Source organism: Aphis gossypii, chromosome 3, assembly GCF_020184175.1.
Source record: "Aphis gossypii isolate Hap1 chromosome 3, ASM2018417v2, whole genome shotgun sequence".
Taxonomy (NCBI): domain Eukaryota; kingdom Metazoa; phylum Arthropoda; class Insecta; order Hemiptera; family Aphididae; genus Aphis; species Aphis gossypii.
In genome coordinates this window covers 46,655,235-46,681,999 of record NC_065532.1, presented here as the reverse complement: position 1 = coordinate 46,681,999, position 26,765 = coordinate 46,655,235, and the positions used below count along the sequence as shown (strand labels likewise).

At 37.6% G+C, this 26,765-nt stretch overlaps 1 protein-coding gene across 1 annotated transcript; it reads left to right on the top strand.

Annotated features, from left to right (window-relative positions):
* The first annotated feature begins 283 nt into the window (after window positions 1-283).
* Window positions 284-24,014, top strand: LOC114129372 (mucin-2-like). Its single transcript, XM_050203863.1, has 19 exons — window positions 284-950; window positions 1,387-1,542; window positions 2,531-2,839; window positions 3,248-3,428; window positions 4,080-4,318; window positions 4,698-4,875; window positions 4,933-5,128; window positions 5,200-5,477; window positions 5,882-6,069; window positions 6,220-6,390; window positions 6,502-6,730; window positions 6,810-9,126; window positions 9,256-9,726; window positions 12,642-14,111; window positions 14,471-15,334; window positions 15,382-15,617; window positions 15,780-17,562; window positions 18,679-18,810; window positions 20,257-24,014. The coding sequence occupies exons 1-19, from the start codon at window positions 457-459 to the stop codon at window positions 22,797-22,799; spliced, it is 12,435 nt and encodes a 4,144-aa protein (XP_050059820.1). The 5' UTR covers window positions 284-456; the 3' UTR covers window positions 22,800-24,014.
* Window positions 24,015-26,765: the final 2,751 nt, after the last annotated feature.

The window sequence follows — 26,765 nt, the reverse complement described above, 5'->3', positions numbered from 1 at the left end:
GCACTAAGTGCTACACAAAATTGGTTAATTTGTTTAGTGTCTCATGCTACTCAAGTGATCTTTTAACTGAACTGTATACCTCTGCGCGTCGAGCGTTGAGGCGGCACAAGGCGCAATACCTACGACCAATGACATCGATAAAAATTTAAAAATATAAATAAACTTTCAGGAATCTGATTGAGTTAGACGTACACTCACAAAATCTTGGAGTGGAACAATAGATAAGTACCCGGCAAAGTATATATAGGAGTTGATTGAGTCGTCGAATGTTTCTTCATTATAATATAGTCATTAATATTATAATTAACTACGATTTGACGTGATTTGACGACACTTAATTTCAAGGATATAAGATTAACTCGGTTTTTTTTTTCGTTTGTTTGTCGGTGCGTGATGCCCGAAAACGGTCAAAATATTTTCAGGACACAGCGTATTACGAGTAAATAACGTACGACGATGTCGAAAAACATAGTAGCTCTGTTGTTGTTCGTTTCGTTTGCCTGCGTTTTCGGTTCCGATGGACGCTTTTACTCCGCGGGAGCCGGCGTGCCAAACGGAATGGACGTTTACCGACTTCCAGGAGATACGACACCGGTATCGTACGAGTTGAACATTACGACGGACTACAATCGCTTTAAGGACGACATCGACTACGACGCCGAGGTAGAGATTTTGATCGACGTAAAATCGAGGACTTCGACGATAACGTTGAACTGCAACGATATTCTGATTTACGTGGTGTACGTGCACACAAAAATAAGCGAAGACAACGTCGACGTAATCGAAGTGAGCAACGACCCCGAAAATGAGCAGTGCAAAATTTTTTTGAAATCCAAACTACAGGTTGGAATTCAATACGTGCTAAACATCGAATATCACGTTAACATCAAAGTAAACAACATGGAAGGATTCTACAAAAGCACATACAACGACAAAAACAATCATAAAGAGTAAGTGATTATTGTTGACGAATAATAATAATTATTATTAATATTTACCGAAGACTGAATAGATATACAATACACAGTCATTTAGTCGTGTTTAAAAAAAATTACCGCGCCATAGGTTTTCAAGCTTATTTTTACTAGCTATATGCCATTATTTTGAGCTGGGTAGGTTAGGTTAAATATATATGTATATATATATATTAAATACCCAAAGGTAAACATAAATATACATAATATACCTATATATTTTACAGAGTGATTGTTTTATCTTAGGACAATCGATTTTTCTTTAACTCAATTTAATCCGAAAGTCCGAATACGCAACTTGTATAATAAATAATATATAACGTATCGTTTGTCGTGTAGCGACTAGAAATCATTGCATAACATTCGTTTTAATAATCGTTTTATTTTCGGAAACCCATTTTGTTCTTCGTAGATGGTTGCTCCTGACATATTTAGAACCGACCGGGGCAAGGAGGATATTACCGTGTTACGACGAACCGTCGTACAAGACGCCTTTCAACATATCACTGACTAGACCGAGAAACAAAGAGTCAAGATCCAACATGCCGCTTTACAAGAGTTATTACGAGTGAGTAAAGTATTAACACTTCTAGTGAAATAGTACCTACCTATAAACTACTAACCCTTGTTGCGATAATAATAAAATCGTGATTGGATCTAGATGGTTTGTGTGCAAGACGTGTATTGCATCCCAAAATCCGTTGAACAATCATCTGCCTGAATTAATCGAGTCCTAAAAATATATTTTAATTGCTATAATATAGCATACCTATAGTGTATTGTATAAGTGTTTAAAGTTACCATGCATAACTGATTGAGTAGGTTGAAAAATAGGTATCAGTTTTTTTTTGTCATATTTAATTTATACCCTAAAAGTATGGTTTTCTACAAGTGTTGCAGTATCATGACCTTTTACTTACCACTCGACATTAAATGTTTTTTTCCCATAAAAAAGTAGAAATCCACCGTTAGGTACGTGATAATTAGAAAAAATAGTGTCCAAATTATACATTCATATTTACACGAAAATCATATTATATCACATATTATAACAATTAATATTAATATTGGTAATTAAAATCACATATTACGTTCAGTCCGATATATTAAATATTAGCAGGTATAGATGAGTTATTCAGTTTTGTTCTTTATAACAGTCTGGTAAATCGACAATGTTTTCAAAGACACTTGTACAAGTGTGACAAAAATATTAATTACATTTAAAATACTAACAATAATATTTATATGGACATTGGACTTGCAATAACTTTAATGTTATGATACCATAAAATCGTGTTTTTTTGTAATATTTTAATTTTATCATAATATGACATGTTAAAAATTTTCGACAAAATTCTCATAAAGAAGTAAGAAAAAACTCGGATTCGATTCATAGTGCGCTTTTAATATTATAGTTATGTCCATTTTCGGGACTTAAATATAAATATTGTTTTTCAAATACATCTTGATTTCAAAAACCCGATATAAATTATTCCTAATCAATCATTAAATTCAATGAAAAATGCTGATCGCGAGTGCACGAAAATTTGTTTCAGTAAATCCGCGGAAAAGACTGGTGACATTTTCGTCCAGACGCCGCCGATTGCCACACACATGATCTCGTTCGTCGTCAGTGGATTTGTTTCGAAGAGTGCTGGCACCGCAGCCGGCCAAAGTCCCGTGTACGTGTTCTCAGACGAGGGCCGCTTGGACCAATTGCGATACGTCTCCGGTGAGGCTCCGAAGCTGCTGTCGGCCATGGAGAAGTTTACGGAAGTGCAATACGAGTTACCCAAGCTGGACTTGTTCGCCATACCGGATTTCAAGTCGGACGCCATGGGCAACTGGGGGCTGAACACATTTCGGTAACTATACTGCTTACCGATCGTATAATTTCTATAAATAAATGATTGTATCATATCGATATTTCATAATGACAACCGATAAATGGGTTCCGGCACTTCGGTGACATTGTTCATTTACATTAAAATTATTAAAAACACGAATATCTATTGCGGTTTAAGCCGTTTAGAAAAAAATTGAATAATTTTTTCTTTTATTTATGAATATTTACCTACAACGACGTACTAAATTCGGAATCTGAACGATTTATTGGTAAGCGACGTTGGTGAGAAAATCACATTTTGATATAAATTATATAAAAGCCAATAACGAACGAAAACCGTGTGGTCGAGCTAAAAAATACACAATTTGCCCTCTATGACAGATGGCTTCTTATAGTATACAATGTACTTATTCTGTTTTCGTTTCAGTGAAAAATATTTGTTACTGGACGATATGTCCAGTTCTAAAGCCAACGAATCAGGGCTATCGATGGTTCAACGTGAGATGGCTCGTCAGTGGTTCGGAAACCTGGTTACGTGCTCCTGGTGGGACTACCTTTGGCTGCACGATGCGTTTGCCGCGTACTTTCAGTACTTTTCCATGGACTTGGTATGGCCACCTTTGATTAATTTAATCGTATATCTTGTGTATCTGATAATGCGACAATCGGTCGAATTATAAACATTTTAAATTAACGTTACATATTATCTTCACGTGGTTTGGAATTTATAGGAACTGCACTTCTCTTTCGGACTTAGTGAAACATTGTAGATCAATTTAATACGCTTTTTAAAAAACAGGGAAACCACATTTAAAATTGTATTATGCGTTTGTTTGCATGTCTTAAGAATTTTGCTACATTAAACGATATCCAAGTATTTAATTTTAAAATTAATTTCAAGACATTATTTATAATAGTAACCCGTTCGACATCTTATGTAGGTAATGCACCTACAGGAGGATACTTGTCTACCTTTAAGTTTTCTATGTTGCAATCAGTTTGTACAGAATATAAAATGTTCTAAATTCAATATTCCAATAATGTCGCTTGGTGTGCATTAAACAAACTGTTATTTGCAACATGCTGTTCTTTCGAATATAGTTTAAAAATAATTGTGCATGTTTTTATTTTTAAAGCCATATTTTAGCATTTTTTAGTACTATATGTTCCAAATTCTGAAATTATCATATTGTTATCGTATAAGCATAAGCTATATGAGTAGTTATATAATATCTGGATTTATATCGGTATACTTTTAGGTCTACCCAGATTGGAGGATGAACCAAATGTTCGTGGTCGAACGGCACCAGCGGGCTTTGGAGTACGATCAAGCGCCCAGGCGTCCGATTACCACGTCCGTGCATACTCCAGACGAAATAAATGATGCGTTTTACGACCAGACTTACGCCAAGGCCTCTGCCTTTTTACGGATGTTGAAATACACTACCAACGACACTATATTCCAACAGTCATTAGTCCGATACTTGAATCAGAACAAGTATGTCTTGCCGTCGCTTATATACCAATTTACTATTAATATAAGATAGCATTAGTTGGCTGAAACTCAGGTAGAATATTAATTAATTTTTTTTTCAAACAAACTACAATGAGACGATGGAACTTTTTTGGTCATTGTGGTTTTTGACAGAGTATACATTGAGTAACTTTATAAATAATATACTACTTAGTATGATAATTATGATGTTTTGGATAACATCACTTTTTTTTTTTGTAATAAAATCGAATAAAATACTAGTTAAAAAGATTATCTTTTTATATATTTTCTCAGAAATTAGAAGTGTTCTCTAAGCTTACAAGTCGTATTTTCTTGGAAATAATAATTTAGTAGCCATAGTTTTTTGTTAACGTCAACATAGATACGTGTCGGTAGTTCCCGATGTATTGTTTGCGGCATTTGAGTACACTATATCCGAATATAAATTTGATTTTGGACAAGGTGTCACGGTTACCAATTTCATGAAACAGTGGACAGAACAGGCTGGATACCCAATGATTAATGTATCAAAGGTCAATGACGAGTTTATAGTAACTCAAGTATGTATTGTATTAGTAGTTAAACTTTGTTGATTAGTAATACTAAAAACATTGTAGGAAAGGTGTCTAATGGACACTCCCGACAAAATAACTGATTTGTCTAAATGGTACATAGGGATCACTTATACGACAGAATCCAGTAAAAATTTTGAAAACTTTACGGTAGCCACATGGTGTAAGCCGGACATGGACAAATGTGTCTTGTCAGCTCCGCAAAACAACGGGTGGTTCATATTCAATGTTCAATCTACTGGTAATTCAATTTCCACAATTCAAAAAAACGGTACTTAATTTATTTTAATAATATTGACGTTTTATTTCAAGGTTTTTACAGGGTTAACTACGACACTGACAATTGGTCGTTATTGATCAGACAATTGAAAGAAACGCCAAATGATATTCACGTAATCAATCGTGCCCAACTGATTGACGATTCGTTCAACTTAGCTAGGGCTGATAAATTACATTATTCAGTTCCATTAAGAATATCATCATATTTAAAAATGGAAGAAGACGTATTGCCATGGTATTCCGTGATAAACGGATATGCATACTTAATAGAACGCATGCGGCGCAATGATACAGAGTATTCAGATTTAAAAGTGCGTACTTTTAAATTAACTATTAGTATATCGAACTAAATGAATGTGAATATATATTTATACGAAACAAAAAATATAGAATTTAGTTTATGCCAACATATAAAATTTAATTTCACTAAATTTAACAAGTATGACATTATCATGTTACACTTAAAAATAAAAAAAATATTAGAAAATTCAAAAATTAATTGAGAAAAGAGAAAGAAATATACATTTATAACTGATAAAATAAAAAATATCTGTGTGAATGCAATAATAATAAAGGATAAAATAAATAATAAAAATTTATACAAAATGACTTTAAAACAACTATAAATCGTATGCTAACTTGTAATTTATTTTAACATTTAATTTATAAAAATATATTATTACGTATTTGATTTATTTATTTTATTGGATTACAGGAATGCGTTAGTAATTTGGCAGGAATTATTTATAAAAAAACTGAAGACCAAGTAGTTGAGAAAAAAAATACAGACCACATTATTCTTACCAGCTGGAATGCATTCTCAGTATGGGCATGTCAATTGAATAATGAGATGTGCATACAATCGGCGTTCGATTACTACACAAAATGGAAAAATGGAGAAAAGTAAATATAAAAATTTCAATAGTAATATGCAGAAATTGAATCACATAAAATAAATCTATATCAAAGATTTAAATATTTAGGACAATAATATTATGCTGATTTTTGATAAGGATACAAACAATTAAAATAAATACGTGCGTATTTGTATAGAATACCCCCAGATATTAGAGACGCTGCATTCTGTGTTGGCGTGCATATAACAAATGAAACTTCAACCTGGGAACAAATGTTTGATTTGTATAAAACAACACGATCACCCTCTGAAAAGCAGTCAGCACAAACAGCATTGGCATGCACAGAGAACGATGCACTTTTGTCGAGGTAAAAAAAGTAGAAAAACAAATCATTTATGAATAATTAAATTTTATTAAATAAAATAAGTATCATTTAAACTGCTTAAAAAAAATTAACTGAGAATAAAATATATGATAGATATTTAAACTATATATTTGAGACTGAAGACGGACCAATTAGAAAACAAGATTATAAAGATGTTTTTAAAGCGGTATCCAGTACGCCAATAGGACTTGATGTTTTAATAGATTTTCTGGTACAAAATCTGAATGAAATAACAAAAAAATTAACTGATGGAGATGACATAGCAATATTCATTTACTCAATATGCGCATCAAAAGTAGCATTGGATTCTGAAATCGATAAAGTAAGAAAAAAAAGAAAAATAATAATAAAAAAGGAAAAATAATAAAATTATTAATGATAAAAATTGTTTTTAATTGAAGCTAAAAAAATTGAAAGATGATCCAAACACACCTGAAAATCTCAGAAAATCATTCAATAAATGCTACAATCAAGTGGATAATAACTTGTACTGGTATAATAAATACCATGAAATAGTGAACCAAAACACAGGTTGTTCCCGCGAATATACAACAACTGACGAACCAAAAACATCAACAACGCAACAACAAACGACTGAAATATTCACACAACCTACCCCTGAAACAACAATGACTGAATATACGTCATCTTCTACAGAACGATCAACACAATCATCTTCAGAGAGTACAACATTATCACAGGGCACAGACCCAACGACACATGCCTCTACGGAGACATCAATTAGTGAAACTTCTATCACCCAAGAAACACCACCAACAGCAACGTCCACAGAGGGTACCACACTGACACAAGGTACAGGCTCAACGACACATATCTCTACGGAGACATCAATTGGTGAAACTACTGTAACACAAGAAACACCAGCAACAGCAACGTCCACAGAGGGTACAACATTATCACAAGGCACAGGCTCAACGACACATGTTTATACAGAGACGACTGTTGAAACAACTGTCACTCAAGAAACACCACCAACAGCAACGTCCACAGAGGGTACAACATTATCACAAGGAACGGGCTCAACGACACATGTTTATACAGAGACACCAACTGGTGAAACTACTGTCACTCAAGAAACACCACCAACAGCAACGTCCACAGAGGGTACAACATTATCACAAGGCACAGGCTCAACGACACATGTTTATACAGAGACATCAACTGGTGAATCTACTGTAACACAAGAAACACTACCTACTGAATATTCACCAACAGCAACGTCAACAGAGAGTACAACACAGTCACAAGGAACAGGCTCAACGACTCATGTTTATACAGAGATATCAACTAGTGAATCTACTGTAACACAAGAAACACCATCAACACCAATTTCCACAGAGGGTACAACACAGTCAAAAAGTACAGGTTCAACGACACATGTTTATACAGAGACGACTGTTGAAACTACTGTCACTCAAGAAACACCACCAACAGCAACGTCCACAGAGGATACAACATTATCACAAGGAACGGGCTCAACGACACATGTTTATACAGAGACATCAATTGGTGAAACTACTGTAACACAAGAAACACCACCAACAGCAACGTCCACAGAGGGTACAACATTATCACAAGGCACAGGCTCAACGACACATGTTTATACAGAGACATCAACTGGTGAATCTACTGTAACACAAGAGACACTACATACTGAATATTCACCAACAGAAACGTCTACAGAGGGTACAACATTATCACAAGGCATAAGCTCAACGACACATATCTCTACGGAGACATCAATTGGTGAAACTACTGTAACACAAGAAACACCACCAACAGCAACGTCCACAGAGGGTACAACACTGACACAAGGTACAGATTCAACGACACAAGTTTATACGCAATCATCAATCGGTAAAACTACTGTTACCCAAGAAACACCACCAACAGCGACGTCCACAGAGGGTACAACATTATCACAAGGAACGGGCTCAACGACACATGTTTATACAGAGACACCAACTGGTGAAACTACTGTAACACAAGAAACACTACCTACTGAATATTCACCAACAGCAACGTCCACAGAGGGTACAACATTATCACAAGGCACAGACTCAACGACACATATCTTTACGGAGACATCAATTGGTGAAACTACTGTCACTCAAGAAACACCACCAACAGCAACGTCCACAGAGGGTACAACATTATCACAAGGAACGGGCTCAACGACACATGTTTATACAGAGACACCGACTGGTGAAACGACTGTCACCCAAACAACACCATCAACACCAATTTCCACAGAGGGTACAACACAGTCAAAAAGTACAGGTTCAACGACACATGCTTATACAGAGACGACTGTTGAAACTACTGTCACTCAAGAAACACCACCAACAGCAACGTCCACAGAGGATACAACATTATCACAAGGAACGGGCTCAACGACACATGTTTATACAGAGACATCAATTGGTGAAACTACTGTAACACAAGAAACACCACCAACAGCAACGTCCACAGAGGGTACAACATTATCACAAGGTACCGGCTCAACGACACATGTTTATACGGAGACACCGACTGCTGAAACTACTGTCACCCAAGAAACACCACCAACAGCAACGTCCACAGAGGGTACAACATTATCACAAGGCACAAGCTCAACGACACATATCTTTACGGAGACATCAATTGGTGAAACTACTGTAACACAAGAAACACCACCAACAGCAACGTCCACAGAGGGTACAACACTGACACAAGGTACAGATTCAACGACACAAGTTTATACGCAATCATCAATCGGTAAAACTACTGTTACCCAAGAAACACCACCAACAGCGACGTCCACAGAGGGTACAACATTATCACAAGGCACAGGCTCAACGACACATGTTTATACAGAGACGACTGGTGAAACTACTGTTACCCATGAAACAACACAAACAGCAATGTCCACAGAGGGTACAACATTATCACAAGGCACAGGCTCAACGACACATGTTTATACAGAGACATCAACTGGTGAATCTACTGTAACACAAGAAACACTACCTACTGAATATTCACCAACAGCAACGTCAACAGAGAGTACAACACAGTCACAAGGAACAGGCTCAACGACTCATGTTTATACAGAGATATCAACTAGTGAATCTACTGTAACACAAGAAACACTACCTACTGAATATTCACCAACAGCAACGTCCACAGAGGGTACAACATTATCACAAGGCACAGACTCAACGACGCATGTTTATACAGAGACACCGACTGGTGAAACTACTGTCACCCAAACAACACCATCAACACCAATTTCCACAGAGGGTACAACATTATCACAAGGCGCTAGCTCAACGACACATGTTTATACAGAGACACCGACTGGTGAAACTACTGTAACCAAAGAAACACCACCAACAGCGACGTCCACAGAGGGTACAACATTATCACAAGGCACAGGCTCAACGACACATGTTTATACAGAGACGACTGGTGAAACTACTGTTACCCATGAAACACACCACCAAGCAATGTCCACAGAGGGTACAACACATTATCACAAGGCACAGGCTCAACGACACATGTTTATACAGAGACATCAACTGGTGAATCTACTGTAACACAAGAAACACTACCTACTGAATATTCACCAACAGCAAAACGTCAACAGAGAGTACAACACAGTCAAAAGGAACAGGCTCGACGACACATGTTTATACAGAGACGACTGGTGAACTACTGTCCCCAAGAAACACACCAACACAGCAACGTCCAAAGAGGGTACAACATTATCACAAGGCACAGGCTCAACGACACATGTTTATACAGAGACATCAACTGGTGAATCTACTGTAACACAAGAAACACTACCTACTGAATATTCACCAACAGCAACGTCAACAGAGAGTACAACATTCAAAAGGAACAGGCTCAACGACACATGTTTATACGAGATATCAACTGGTGAATCTACTGTCACCAAGAAACACTACTACTGAATATTCACCAACACAACGTCAACAGAGAGTACACACGTCAAAAGGAACAGGCTCAACGACACATGTTTATACAGAGACGACTGGTGAAACTACTGTCACCCAAGAAACACCACCAACAGCAACGTCCACAGAGGGTACAACATTATCACAAGGCACAGGCTCAACGACACATGTTTATACAGAGACATCAACTGGTGAATCTACTGTAACACAAGAAACACTACCTACTGAATATTCACCAACAGCAACGTCAACAGAGAGTACAACACAGTCAAAAGGAACAAGCTCAACGACTTATGTTTATACAGAGATATCAACTAGTGAAACTACTGTAACACAAGAAACACCACCAACAGCAACGTCCACAGAGGGTACAACATTATCACAAGGCACAGGCTCAACAACATGTTTATACAGAGACACTGGTGAAACTACTGTCACCCAAGAAACACCACCAACAGCAACGTCCACAGAGGGTACAACATTATCACAAGGCACTAGCTCAACGACACATGTTTATACAGAGACACCGACTGGTGAAACTACTGTACCCAAGAAACACCACCAACAGCAACGTCAACAGAGGGTACCACACTGCACAAGGTACAGGCTCAACGACACATCTCTACGGAGACATCAATTGGTGAAACTACTGTAACACAAGAAACCACCAACATCAACGTCCACAGAGGGTACAACATTATCACAAGGCGCAGGTCAACGACACATATCTCTACGGATACATCAATTGGTGAAACTACTGTAACACCAGAAACACCACCAACAGCAACGTCCACAGAGGGTACAACATTATCACAAGGCACAGGCTCAACGACACATGTTTATACAGAGACGACTGTTGAAACTACTGTCACTCAAGAAACACCACCAACAGCAACGTCCACAGAGGGTACAACACAGTCAAAAGGTACAGGTTCAACGACACATGTTTATACAGAGACGACTGGTGAAACTACTGTCACCCAAGAAACACCACCAACAGCAACGTCCACAGAGGGTACAACATTATCACAAGGCACAGACTCAACGACGCATGTTTATACAGAGACACCGACTGGTGAAACTACTGTCACCCAAACAACACCATCAACACCAATTTCCACAGAGGGTACAACATTATCACAAGGCACAGGCTCAACGACTCATGTTTATACAGAGATATCAACTAGTGAATCTACTGTAACACAAAAAACACTACCTACTGAATATTCACCAACAGCAACGTCCACAGAGGGTACAACATTATCACAAGGCACAGGCTCAACGACACATGTTTATACAGAGACGACTGGTGAAACTACTGTCACCCAAGAAACACCACCAACTGCAACGTCCACAGAGGGTACCACACTGACACAAGGTACAGCCTCAACGACACATATCTCTACGGAGACATCAATTGGTGAAACTACTGTAACACAAGAAACACCACCAACAGCAACATCCACAGAGGGTAAAACATTATCACAAGGAACGGGCTCAACGACACATGTTTATACAGAGATATCAATTGGTGAAACTACTGTAACACAAGAAACACCACCAACAGCAACGTCCACAGAGGGTACAACACAGTCAAAAGGAACAGGCTCAACGACTCATGTTTATACAGAGATATCAACTAGTGAAACTACTGTAACACAAGAAACCCACCAACAGCAACGTCCACAGAGGGTACAACATTATCACAAGGCACAGGCTCAACGACACATGTTTATACAGAGACGACTGGTGAAACTACTGTCACCCAAGAAACCCACCAACAGCAACGTCCACAGAGGGTACAACATTATCACAAGGCACAGCTCAACGACACATGTTTATACAGAGACACCGACTGGTGAAACTACTGTAACCCAAGAAACACCACCAACAACAACGTCCAACAGAGGGTACAACTCTGACACAAGGCAGGCTCAACGACACATGTTTATACAGAGACATCAATTGGTGAAACTACTGTAACACAAGAAACACCACCAACATCAACGTCCACAGAGGGTACAACATTATCACAAGGCGCAAGGTCAACGACACATATCTCTACGGATACATCAATTGGTGAAACTACTGTAACACCAGAAACACCACCAACAGCAACGTCCACAGAGGGTACAACATTATCACAAGGCACAGGCTCAACGACACATGTTTATACAGAGACGACTGTTGAAACTACTGTCACTCAAGAAACACCACCAACAGCAACGTCCACAGAGGGTACAACACAGTCAAAAGGCACAGGCTCAACGACACATGTTTATACAGAGACATCAACTGGTGAATCTACTGTAACACAAGAAACACTACCTACTGAATATTCACCAACAGCAACGTCAACAGAGAGTACAACACAGTCAAAGGGAACAGGCTCAACGACTCATGTTTATACAGAGATATCAACTGGTGAATCTACTGTAACACAAGAAACACTACCTACTGAATATTCACCAACAGCAACGTCAACAGAGAGTACAACACAGTCAAAAGGAACAGGCTCAACGACACATGTTTATACAGAGACGACTGGTGAAACTACTGTCACCCAAGAAACACCACCAACAGCAACGTCCACAGAGGGTACAACATTATCACAAGGCACAGGCTCAACGACACATGTTTATACAGAGACATCAACTGGTGAATCTACTGTAACACAAGAAACACTACCTACTGAATATTCACCAACAGCAACGTCAACAGAGAGTACAACACAGTCAAAAGGAACAGGCTCCACGACTCATGTTTATACAGAGATATCAACTAGTGAAACTACTGTAACACAAGAAACACCACCAACAGCAACGTCCACAGAGGGTACAACATTATCACAAGGCACAAGCTCAACGACACATGTTTATACAGAGACATCAACTGGTGAATCTACTGTAACACAAGAAACACTACCTACTGAATATTCACCAACAGCAACGTCAACAGAGAGTACAACACAGTCAAAAGGAACAGGCTCAACGACTCATGTTTATACAGAGATATCAACTAGTGAAACTACTGTAACACAAGAAACACCACCAACAGCAACGTCCACAGAGGGTACAACATTATCACAAGGCACAGGCTCAACGACACATGTTTATACAGAGACGACTGGTGAAACTACTGTCACCCAAGAAACACCACCAACAGCAACGTCCACAGAGGGTACAACATTATCACAAGGCACAGACTCAACGACGCATGTTTATACAGAGACACCGACTGGTGAAACTACTGTCACCCAAACAACACCATCAACACCAATTTCCACAGAGGGTACAACATTATCACAAGGCACAGGCTCAACGACACATGTTTATACAGAGACGACTGGTGAAACTACTGTCACCCAAGAAACACCACCAACAGGAACTTCCACAGAGGGTACAACATTATCACAAGGCACAGGCTCAACGACACATGTTTATACAGAGACATCAACTGGTGAATCTACTGTAACACAAGAAACACTACCTACTGAATATTCACCAACAGCAACGTCAACAGAGAGTACAACACAGTCAAAAGGAACAGGCTCAACGACTCATGTTTATACAGAGATATCAACTAGTGAAACTACTGTAACACAAGAAACACCACCAACAGCAACGTCCAAAGAGGGTACAACATTATCACAAGGCACAGGCTCAACGACACATGTTTATACAGAGACATCAACTGGTGAATCTACTGTAACACAAGAAACACTACCTACTGAATATTCACCAACAGCAACGTCAACAGAGTGTACAACACAGTCAAAAGGAACAGGCTCAACGACTCATGTTTATACAGAGATATCAACTGGTGAATCTACTGTCACACAAGAAACACTACCTACTGAATATTCACCAACAGCAACGTCAACAGAGAGTACAACACAGTCAAAAGGAACAGGCTCAACGACACATGTTTATACAGAGACGACTGGTGAAACTACTGTCACCCAAGAAACACCACCAACAGCAACGTCCACAGAGGGTACAACATTATCACAAGGCACAGGCTCAACGACACATGTTTATACAGAGACATCAACTGGTGAATCTACTGTAACACAAGAACACTACCTACTGAATATTCACCAACAGCAACGTCAACAGAGAGTACAACACAGTCAAAAGGAACAAGCTCAACGACTTATGTTTATACAGAGATATCAACTAGTGAAACTACTGTAACACAAGAAACACCACCAACAGCAACGTCCACAGAGGGTACAACATTATCACAAGGCACAGGCTCAACGACACATGTTTATACAGAGACGACTGGTGAAACTACTGTCACCCAAGAAACACCACCAACAGCAACGTCCACAGAGGGTACAACATTATCACAAGGCACTAGCTCAACGACACATGTTTATACAGAGACACCGACTGGTGAAACTACTGTAACCCAAGAAACACCACCAACAGCAACGTCAACAGAGGGTACCACACTGACACAAGGTACAGGCTCAACGACACATATCTCTACGGAGACATCAATTGGTGAAACTACTGTAACACAAGAAACACCACCAACATCAACGTCCACAGAGGGTACAACATTATCACAAGGCGCAAGGTCAACGACACATATCTCTACGGATACATCAATTGGTGAAACTACTGTAACACCAGAAACACCACCAACAGCAACGTCCACAGAGGGTACAACATTATCACAAGGCACAGGCTCAACGACACATGTTTATACAGAGACGACTGTTGAAACTACTGTCACTCAAGAAACACCACCAACAGCAACGTCCACAGAGGGTACAACACAGTCAAAAGGTACAGGTTCAACGACACATGTTTATACAGAGACGACTGGTGAAACTACTGTCACCCAAGAAACACCACCAACAGCAACGTCCACAGAGGGTCAACATTATCACAAGGCACAGACTCAACGACGCATGTTTATACAGAGACAACCGACTGGTGAAACTACTGTCACCCAAACACACCATCACAAACCAATTTCCCAGAGGGTACAACATTATCACAAGGCACAGGCTCAACGACTCATGTTTATACAGAGATATCAACTAGTGAATCTACTGTAACACAAAAAACACTACCTACTGAATATTCACCAACAGCAACGTCCACAGAGGGTACAACATTATCACAAGGCACAGGCTCAACGACACATGTTTATACAGAGACGACTGGTGAAACTACTGTCACCAAGAAACACCACCAACTGCAACGTCCACAGAGGGTACCACACTGACACAAGGTACAGCCTCAACGACACATATCTCTATCACGGAGACATCAATTGGTGAACTACTGTAACACAAGAAACACCACCAACAGCAACATCCACAGAGGGTAAACATTATCACAAGGAACGGGCTCAACGACACATGTTTATACAGAGATATCAATTGGTGAAACTACTGTAACACAAGAAACACCACCAACAGCAACGTCCACAGAGGGTACAACACAGTCAAAAGGAACAGGCTCAACGACTCATGTTTATACAGAGATATCAACTAGTGAAACTACTGTAACACAAGAAACACCACCAACAGCAACGTCCACAGAGGGTACAACATTATCACAAGGCACAGACTCAACGACGCATGTTTATACAGAGACACCGACTGGTGAAACTACTGTCACCCAAACAACACCATCAACACCAATTTCCACAGAGGGTACAACATTATCACAAGGCACAGGCTCAACGACACATGTTTATACAGAGACGACTGGTGAAACTACTGTCACCCAAGAAACACCACCAACAGGAACTTCCACAGAGGGTACAACATTATCACAAGGCACAGGCTCAACGACACATGTTTATACAGAGACATCAACTGGTGAATCTACTGTAACACAAGAAACACTACCTACTGAATATTCACCAACAGCAACGTCAACAGAGAGTACAACACAGTCAAAAGGAACAGGCTCAACGACTCATGTTTATACAGAGATATCAACTAGTGAAACTACTGTAACACAAGAAACACCACCAACAGCAACGTCCAAAGAGGGTACAACATTATCACAAGGCACAGGCTCAACGACACATGTTTATACAGAGACATCAACTGGTGAATCTACTGTAACACAAGAAACACTACCTACTGAATATTCACCAACAGCAACGTCAACAGAGAGTACAACACAGTCAAAAGGAACAGGCTCAACGACACATGTTTATACAGAGACGACTGGTGAAACTACTGTCACCCAAGAAACACCACCAACAGCAACGTCCACAGAGGGTACAACATTATCACAAGGCACAGGCTCAACGACACATGTTTATACAGAGATATCAACTGGTGAATCTACTGTCACACAAGAAACACTACCTACTGAATATTCACCAACAGCAACGTCAACAGAGAGTACAACACAGTCAAAAGGAACAGGCTCAACGACTCATGTTTATACAGAGATATCAACTGGTGAATCTACTGTCACACAAGAAACACTACCTACTGAATATTCACCAACAGCAACGTCAACAGAGAGTACAACACAGTCAAAAGGAACAGGCTCAACGACACATGTTTATACAGAGACGACTGGTGAAACTACTGTCACCCAAGAAACACCACCAACAGCAACGTCCACAGAGGGTACAACATTATCACAAGGCACAGGCTCAACGACACATGTTTATACAGAGACATCAACTGGTGAATCTACTGTAACACAAGAAACACTACCTACTGAATATTCACCAACAGCAACGTCAACAGAGAGTACAACACAGTCAAAAGGAACAAGCTCAACGACTTATGTTTATACAGAGATATCAACTAGTGAAACTACTGTAACACAAGAAACACCACCAACAGCAACGTCCACAGAGGGTACAACATTATCACAAGGCACAGGCTCAACGACACATGTTTATACAGAGACGACTGGTGAAACTACTGTCACCCAAGAAACACCACCAACAGCAACGTCCACAGAGGGTACAACATTATCACAAGGCACAGGCTCAACGACACATGTTTATACAGAGACGACTGTTGAAACTACTGTCACTCAAGAAACACCACCAACAGCAACGTCCACAGAGGGTACAACACAGTCAAAAGGTACAGGTTCAACGACACATGTTTATACAGAGACGACTGGTGAAACTACTGTCACCCAAGAAACACCACCAACAGCAACGTCCACAGAGGGTACAACATTATCACAAGGCACAGACTCAACGACGCATGTTTATACAGAGACACCGACTGGTGAACTACTGTCACCCAAACAACACCATCAACACCAATTTCCACAGAGGGTACAACATTATCACAAGGCACAGGCTCAACGACTCATGTTTATACAGAGATATCAACTAGTGAATCTACTGTAACACAAAAAACACTACCTACTGAATATTCACCAACAGCAACGTCCACAGAGGGTACAACATTATCACAAGGCACAGGCTCAACGACACATGTTTATACAGAGACGACTGGTGAAACTACTGTCACCCAAGAAACACCACCAACTGCAACGTCCACAGAGGGTACCACACTGACACAAGGTACAGCCTCAACGACACATATCTCTACGGAGACATCAATTGGTGAAACTACTGTAACACAAGAAACACCACCAACAGCAACGTCCACAGAGGGTAAAACATTATCACAAGGAACGGGCTCAACGACACATGTTTATACAGAGATATCAATTGGTGAAACTACTGTAACACAAGAAACACCACAACAGCAACGTCCACAGAGGGTACAACACAGTCAAAAGGAACAGGCTCAACGACTCATGTTTATACAGAGATATCAACTAGTGAAACTACTGTAACACAAGAAACACCACCAACAGCAACGTCCACAGAGGGTACAACATTATCACAAGGCACAGGCTCAACGACACATGTTTATACAGAGACGACTGGTGAAACTACTGTCACCCAAGAAACACCACCAACAGCAACGTCCACAGAGGGTACAACATTATCACAAGGCACTAGCTCAACGACACATGTTTATACAGAGACACCGACTGGTGAAACTACTGTAACCCAAGAAACACCACCAACAGCAACGTCAACAGAGGGTACCACTCTGACACAAGGTACAGGCTCAACGACACATATCTCTACGGAGACATCAATTGGTGAAACTACTGTAACACAAGAAACACCACCAACATCAACGTCCACAGAGGGTACAACATTATCACAAGGCGCAAGGTCAACGACACATATCTCTACGGATACATCAATTGGTGAAACTACTGTAACACCAGAAACACCACCAACAGCAACGTCCACAGAGGTACAACATTATCACAAGGCACAGGCTCAACGACACATGTTTATACAGAGACGACTGTTGAAACTACTGTCACTCAAGAAACACCACCAACAGCAACGTCCACAGAGGGTACAACACAGTCAAAAGGTACAGGTTCAACGACACATGTTTATACAGAGACGACTGGTGAAACTACTGTCACCCAAGAAACACCACCAACAGCAACGTCCACAGAGGGTACAACACTGACACAAGGTACAGATTCAACGACACATGTTTATACAGAGACACCGACTGGTGAAACTACTGTCACCCAAACAACACCATCAACACCAATTTCCACAGAGGGTACAACATTATCACAAGGCACAGGCTCAACGACTCATGTTTATACAGAGATATCAACTAGTGAATCTACTGTAACACAAAAAACACTACCTACTGAATATTCACCAACAGCAACGTCCACAGAGGGTACAACATTATCACAAGGCACAGGCTCAACGACACATGTTTATACAGAGACGACTGGTGAAACTACTGTCACCCAAGAAACACCACCAACTGCAACGTCCACAGAGGGTACCACACTGACACAAGGTACAGCCTCAACGACACATATCTCTACGGAGACATCAATTGGTGAAACTACTGTAACACAAGAAACACCACCAACAGCAACATCCACAGAGGGTAAAACATTATCACAAGGAACGGGCTCAACGACACATGTTTATACAGAGATATCAATTGGTGAAACTACTGTAACACAAGAAACACCACCAACAGCAACGTCCACAGAGGGTACAACACAGTCAAAAGGAACAGGCTCAACGACTCATGTTTATACAGAGATATCAACTAGTGAAACTACTGTAACACAAGAAACACCACCAACAGCAACGTCCACAGAGGGTACAACATTATCACAAGGCACAGGCTCAACGACACATGTTTATACAGAGACGACTGGTGAAACTACTGTCACCCAAGAAACACCACCAACAGCAACGTCCACAGAGGGTACAACATTATCACAAGGCACAGACTCAACCACGCATGTTTATACAGAGACACCGACTGGTGAAACTACTGTCACCCAAACAACACCATCAACAGCAACGTCCACAGAGGGTACAACATTATCACAAGGCACTAGCTCAACGACACATGTTTATACAGAGACACCGACTGGTGAAACTACTGTAACCCAAGAAACACCACCAACAGCAACGTCAACAGAGGGTACCACACTGACACAAGGTACAGGCTCAACGACACATATCTCTACGGAGACATCAATTGGTGAAACTACTGTAACACAAGAAACACCACCAACATCAACGTCCACAGAGGGTACAACATTATCACAAGGAACGGGCTCAACGACACATGTTTATACAGAGACGACCGGTGAAACTACTGTCACCCAAGAAACACCACCAACAGCAGCTTCCACAGAGGGTACAACATTATCACAAGGCGCAAGCTCAACGACACATATCTCTACGGATACATCAATTGGTGAAACTACTGTAACACCAGAAACACCACCAACAGCAACGTCCACAGAGGGTACAACATTATCACAAGGCACAGGCTCAACGACACATGTTTATACAGAGACGACTGTTGAAACTACTGTCACTCAAGAAACACCACCAACAGCAACGTCCACAGAGGGTACAACACAGTCAAAAGGTACAGGTTCAACGACACATGTTTATACAGAGACGACTGGTGAAACTACTGTAACACAAGAAACACTACCTACTGAATATTCACCAACAGCAACGTCAACAGAGAGTACAACACAGTCACAAGGAACAGGCTCAACGACACATGTTTATACAGAGACGACTGGTGAAACTACTGTCACCCAAGAAACACCACCAACAGCAACGTCCACAGAGGGTACAACATTATCACAAGGCACAGACTCAACGACGCATGTTTATACAGAGACACCGACTGGTGAAACTACTGTCACCCAAACAACACTATCAACACCAATTTCCACAGAGGGTACAACATTATCACAAGGCACAGGCTCAACGACTCATGTTTATACAGAGATATCAACTAGTGAATCTACTGTAACACAAGAAACACTACCTACTGAATATTCACCAACAGCAACGTCCACAGAGGGTACAACATTATCACAAGGCACAGGCTCAACGACACATGTTTATACAGAGACGACTGGTGAAACTACTGTCACCCAAGAAACACCACCAACAGCAACGTCTACAGAGGGTAAAACATTATCACAAGGAACGGGCTCAACGACACATGTTTATACAGAGACATCAATTGGTGAAACTACTGTAACACAAGAAACACCACCAACAGCAACGTCCACAGAGGGTACAACATTATCACAAGGCACAGGCTCAACGACACATGTTTATACAGAGACGACTGGTGAAACTACTGTTACCCATGAAACAACACAAACAGCAATGTCCACAGAGGGTACAACATTATCACAAGGCACAGGCTCAACGACACATGTTTATACAGAGACATCAACTGGTGAAACTACTGTAACACAAGAAACACCACCAACAGCAACGTCCACAGAGGGTACAACATTATCACAAGGCACAGGCTCAACGACACATGTTTATACAGAGACGACTGGTGAAACTACTGTTACCCATGAAACAACACAAACAGCAATGTCCACAGAGGGTACAACATTATCACAAGGCACAGGCTCAACGACACATATCTTTACGGAGACATCAATTGGTGAAACTACTGTAACACAAGAAACACCACCAACAGCAACGTCCACAGAGGGTACAACACTGACACAAGGTACAGATTCAACGACACAAGTTTATACGCAATCATCAATCGGTAAAACTACTGTTACCCAAGAAACACCACCAACAGCGACGTCCACAGAGGGTACAACATTATCCCAAGGCACAAGCTCAACGACACATGTTTATACAGAGACGACTGGTGAAACTACTGTCACCCAAGAAACACCACCTACTGAATATCCACCAACACTAACCTCTACAGAGGGTACAACACTGTCACACGGAACAGGCTCAACAACACATGTTTATACAGAGACATCAACTGGTGAAACGACTGTCACCCAAGAAACACCACCAACAGTAACGTCCACAGAGGGTACAACACTGACACAAGGTACAGATTCAACGACACAAGTTTATACGCAATCATCAATCGGTAAAACTACTGTTACCCAAGAAACACCACCAACAGCGACGTCCACAGAGGGTACAACATTATCACAAGGCACAGGCTCAACGACACATGTTTATACAGAGGCGACTGGTGAAACTACTGTCACCCAAGAAACACCACCTACTGAATATCCACCAACAGTAACCTCTACAGAGGGTACAACACTGTCACGCGGAACAGGCTCAACAACACATGTTTATACAGAGACATCAACTGGTGAAACGACTGTCACCCAAGAAACACCACCAACAGTAACGTCCACAGAGGGTACAACACTGTCACAAGTTACAGATTCAACGACACAAGCTTATACGCAATCATCAACTGGAGAAACTACAGTATCAGAATACCCTTCAACTTCTACTGTACTCTCAACTATATCTTCAACTCAAGATACAACATTATCTCAAGGAACCGATTCAACAACACACATTTATACACAGTCATCAACTGTAGATACTACCGTATCAGAACATACTGAAAGACCTTCTACATATCAACCAACGCCAACGTCTACAGAGGGTTCAACACTACCACAAGGCACAGATTCAACGACACATGTTTATACCGAAACATCTACATTAGATACTACAGTATCAGAACATCCATCACCTTCTACAGAACGGACAACTGTATCTTCACCAAAGTTTACTACTGTATCTCGAGGGACTGATTCGACAACACACATTTATACGGAGATTTCAACTGTGGAATCTACTGTTTCTGAATATCCTTATTCTACTACCAGTACTACCACTCCAGCACCATTTGATATTGACCCTCATTTTTTAATTTATTTCTATTATATTTTTATTTTTGCCATTATTGTTGTAATAATTATAATTTTCTTTTTGCGTAGGTATTCTCAAAGTAATTACACTAGCAATTGCACTTATATTTCGGTTGTTTAATTTTTTACCAATAATAGGTATTCGATTTAATTTTCTTTCTTAATTTTTACAATGCATAGGTATGTTTTGTATGTTTGATGTTATAGTCAAATATTTTCAATCTTTTTTATAATCTTTTCTTTTATTATAATTTGTATCATACCTAATTTAATTTAATTTTATAGTTTTTAGTCACTAAGATTAATTATTAGCCTTATTTTTTATTATCGCGTGTGTTTTTATATGTTGTGTGTGTTATGCTTTGTATTTAGTGCTATTATATATTTCTGACTTATTTTGCTTATTTTGTGTTCTATTAGAAATTACTTCTATTGAATTTGAATTTTTCTCTTGTTATTCTTTTTTCATTTCCTTTCCTTTTTTTATAAATGATTCATCATTATCTCCATTACTTCAGGGTTTACCAAAGCTCTGTTTTTTTTTTTTTTTTTTTTTTAAATTGTTTTTAAATAGATTTTATTTGTTAAATATTTGTTTTATTACCTATTTTTTGGTGTTATATACCACAGAATTATTTATACTGAATTTTCATTTGATTATTATAAAATATAATTTTTATTTTCTTTTTATTGCAGTTTTTTAAATAGTGTTTTATTATTTCTTTTTATTCAAAATTATTTTAAACTTTTACTCTACAAAATATTCTTATTTGACATAATAGTTATATAGAAGCCATTAAATTAATAGTCATAAGTATGTATGTTGATTAGAGATCTAATAATATCTAATAAAGCTGTTTCCTAAATTATTTTCCCCAAGCTTTCCCTACTTTCAAGGGGATTCGACAACCTTACTCTGGATTGGTCATATTGTCGTGCTTTGATAGGCACAAAGAATGATCAAGGGATTTATGTTTTAAAGAACAAAAAATTGCTCAAAAATGGAGGTATAATAATTATAGTTAACACAGTATCACAACAAAGCTTCGACGTTAATAAATCAATAGCACATCTAAGGTTGTTGGCAGCAAGTAAATAATATTGATAATAAGCTTACTAGTTATATTATGGTGTGAAGTTACTTATGTTTTTTTTTTTTAGATCAAATGGATGCGAAACTCGTCTAAGTTGACTTTAATTTATGATTTAATATTATAAATGTATACAATATTTAAAATTATTATTATTCGTTTTCGTTATTGTGAAATGTATGACTGTTTTCTGTCATTTGTTTGTTTATTTAATAAGAGCGTTGGTATAGTATAATGTATAACATAGTAAATGAATTATGTTAAAATATATGATTTTTAGTTTATAATTTTAAATTTTAAAAAAGAAAATTATTATTTGTTGAAATATGGTTGTAATATTTATACAAAAGTTTTATTATTATTATTTTTTAAATCCCTTATAGTTTTTAATTTCAATATTCCTATTCCATAACAGAATATTTTTTGGATTATTTTAATGCATTAACGTTACATTTTAAATGAGTATATAAGCACCGTTTTAACGTTAGAGCGTATGAGTGTATTAAATTGTTATGTGTGACAATCCGTAAATTGTTGTTTGTCTACTACTCCGTTTATTTAAATTTTAAATATTTATAATTGTTAAACTACTTAAAAATTTGATTTTTGGATATTGAAATACTCTTAATCATATCTTGTTTTGCAATATGAAATTAAAAGTGTATTGTGTCATTTATAAAAAAAGTTGAAAACTGGATAACGATAAATTATAATTTTTTTTTTCGGAAATGTTGTTTTGAAATAACATTTATTTATTTAAAATAATAATAATAATAATTAAATGATTTAAGTTTTGAGAATTAATAAATTTACACACTTTAATTAATCATTATTACATTTTATAATCACTATTATATAATATAATACAATACATTAATACCTTTAAAATTAATTTATTATTTTTATCACTCATAGTTTATTCTTTAGGTGTTTTTCAGTAGAAAATCATTAAAGAATTGAAAGTATCATAGTTTGTAGTTCCTGGAAATCTATTATACATGTTACAAATTCTTAAAAATATTTGAAAATCATGAGAAAAAAAAATAGAAATAGCATAACTACCTGTACTGAAAAAAATTATACTGTATCGTCTTACTAAATAGGTTTGTAATAGGTTTATCGTAGTTACTACCAGAAAATTGCAATACATAAAAATATTATACTGTTTTTAGAACAACATTTTATTAATTATTGTAACTAAAATTATAGTTGTTCCAGTGGAAACCACTTTTCATGGTCACATTTACTATATTTTGTTCAAAATTTTTTTTTCAGCTAGTGTACCATAAGTTTACATTACATATTTTAAACATAAAATATTTAAAATTGTCTATAATGCGCTAGATAATTACAAACTTTAAAACTTCTACCTAAATATTTTATGACGTAGTGTGTGTTAATATTATGTATTATTATGTATTGCTTAATGTTTTGTCTATTGTATTAAAAAAATATTTACAAAATATAAATTCCTATATTTTTTTAAAAACAGATTTTCTATTGATAGATAAACAGTCAAATTTAGATTGAAGCTTTAAAAAGAATCAACTTTACTCTTTCTTTACTGATATTATGCATTAGATATGAATAATGTGGCATTAATGAAAAATAGTTATAATATATTATAATATGTAGATTAAATCGTTCCCATAACATAATTATTATAAATATACTTTATACTAATAATTAGTATTATAACACACTGATTTACATCATCAAAGGGTTTAAATTAATTAGACAATTAATTATACAAATAATAAAATAAAACGGTGACCTATTATAGGCGTATATTCAATGGAAGACTAAATTTATATGTTATTCATATTTAGTATTTTAATAGTAATTTATTTATGTTTTTAAAATTAAGACAAAGATACAATAGTGAGTAAGCGACCTACTAAGTAACGGCAGATTCAAATATATTCACGATTAGCATACGATAAACACACACACATACACATAATATAAATATAAATACAAAAAAAAACCGTTTAATCTAATTTATTGTCTAAATATGTTTAATTTTATGTATTTATATAGGTACTACTAGTGCAACTATTGTACTAGTGAAATACGCGTCCAACTACACTGCTTATCGACTGTCTACAAACACGATTTCTCGATCTTCGGCACGAAAACGTTCGCATTGATAATATTGTTATAAGTGGTTAATATGATGGAGGTAGTTGGTAGGTATAAACGGCACTAGCTTGTGCAAACAGCTAAGTCGGATAATAGATTTTTTTTTTTTTTAATCTCGGTACAATAATAATCTATTATCAGTAAGAATGCGCATAACAAAATCTAAAGCTGTAAAATGTCAAGACGATAATCAAAAGTCTATAATTATTATACCTAGATCAAGTAAATTCAATGTTATTTTTTTAATAAATAAATAAATATCATTATAATTTTTTTAAATATTTCTTTTAAAACGAACGCTTATTTTTTTTAAAACTTTTAGTTAGCACGTTTTCGATACTTACTTCGAGTGTACTGATAAAATGACACAAAATATTAGCCGGCTTTATACCTATTTCTTTATATTATGTGTCAACGATAAACGTTCAATTCTTCTTATTAGGTATTAGGGTTCTTGGGATTGGTAATAAATAAATTAATTTTAATCTGTTGAACAAACCCTATACAACAAATTATTCTATAAAGGTATTTGATTTGCAATCAATGTAGGCACATCAAAATGTTACGCTAAAAATCCAACAAAAAAAAAATATATTGTTTATAAAAATATTAATTAGAAATTATTTATAATTTATATTCGTGTGAATTATTATTCGAACGTTTCGTATTTGTAAAAATGACCGATAAAGCGATTTAATCACCTTTAATTAAGCAGGTACCACACTAAGTGAGAACCATAATAATCGTAAGATTGTCTTTTTGATTGTGATTATCGTACGACTATTTAAATCTACATAACGCATTAAAGATTTAGATTTAAAAATGCATTAACAATAATACAATACTCCAAGGCG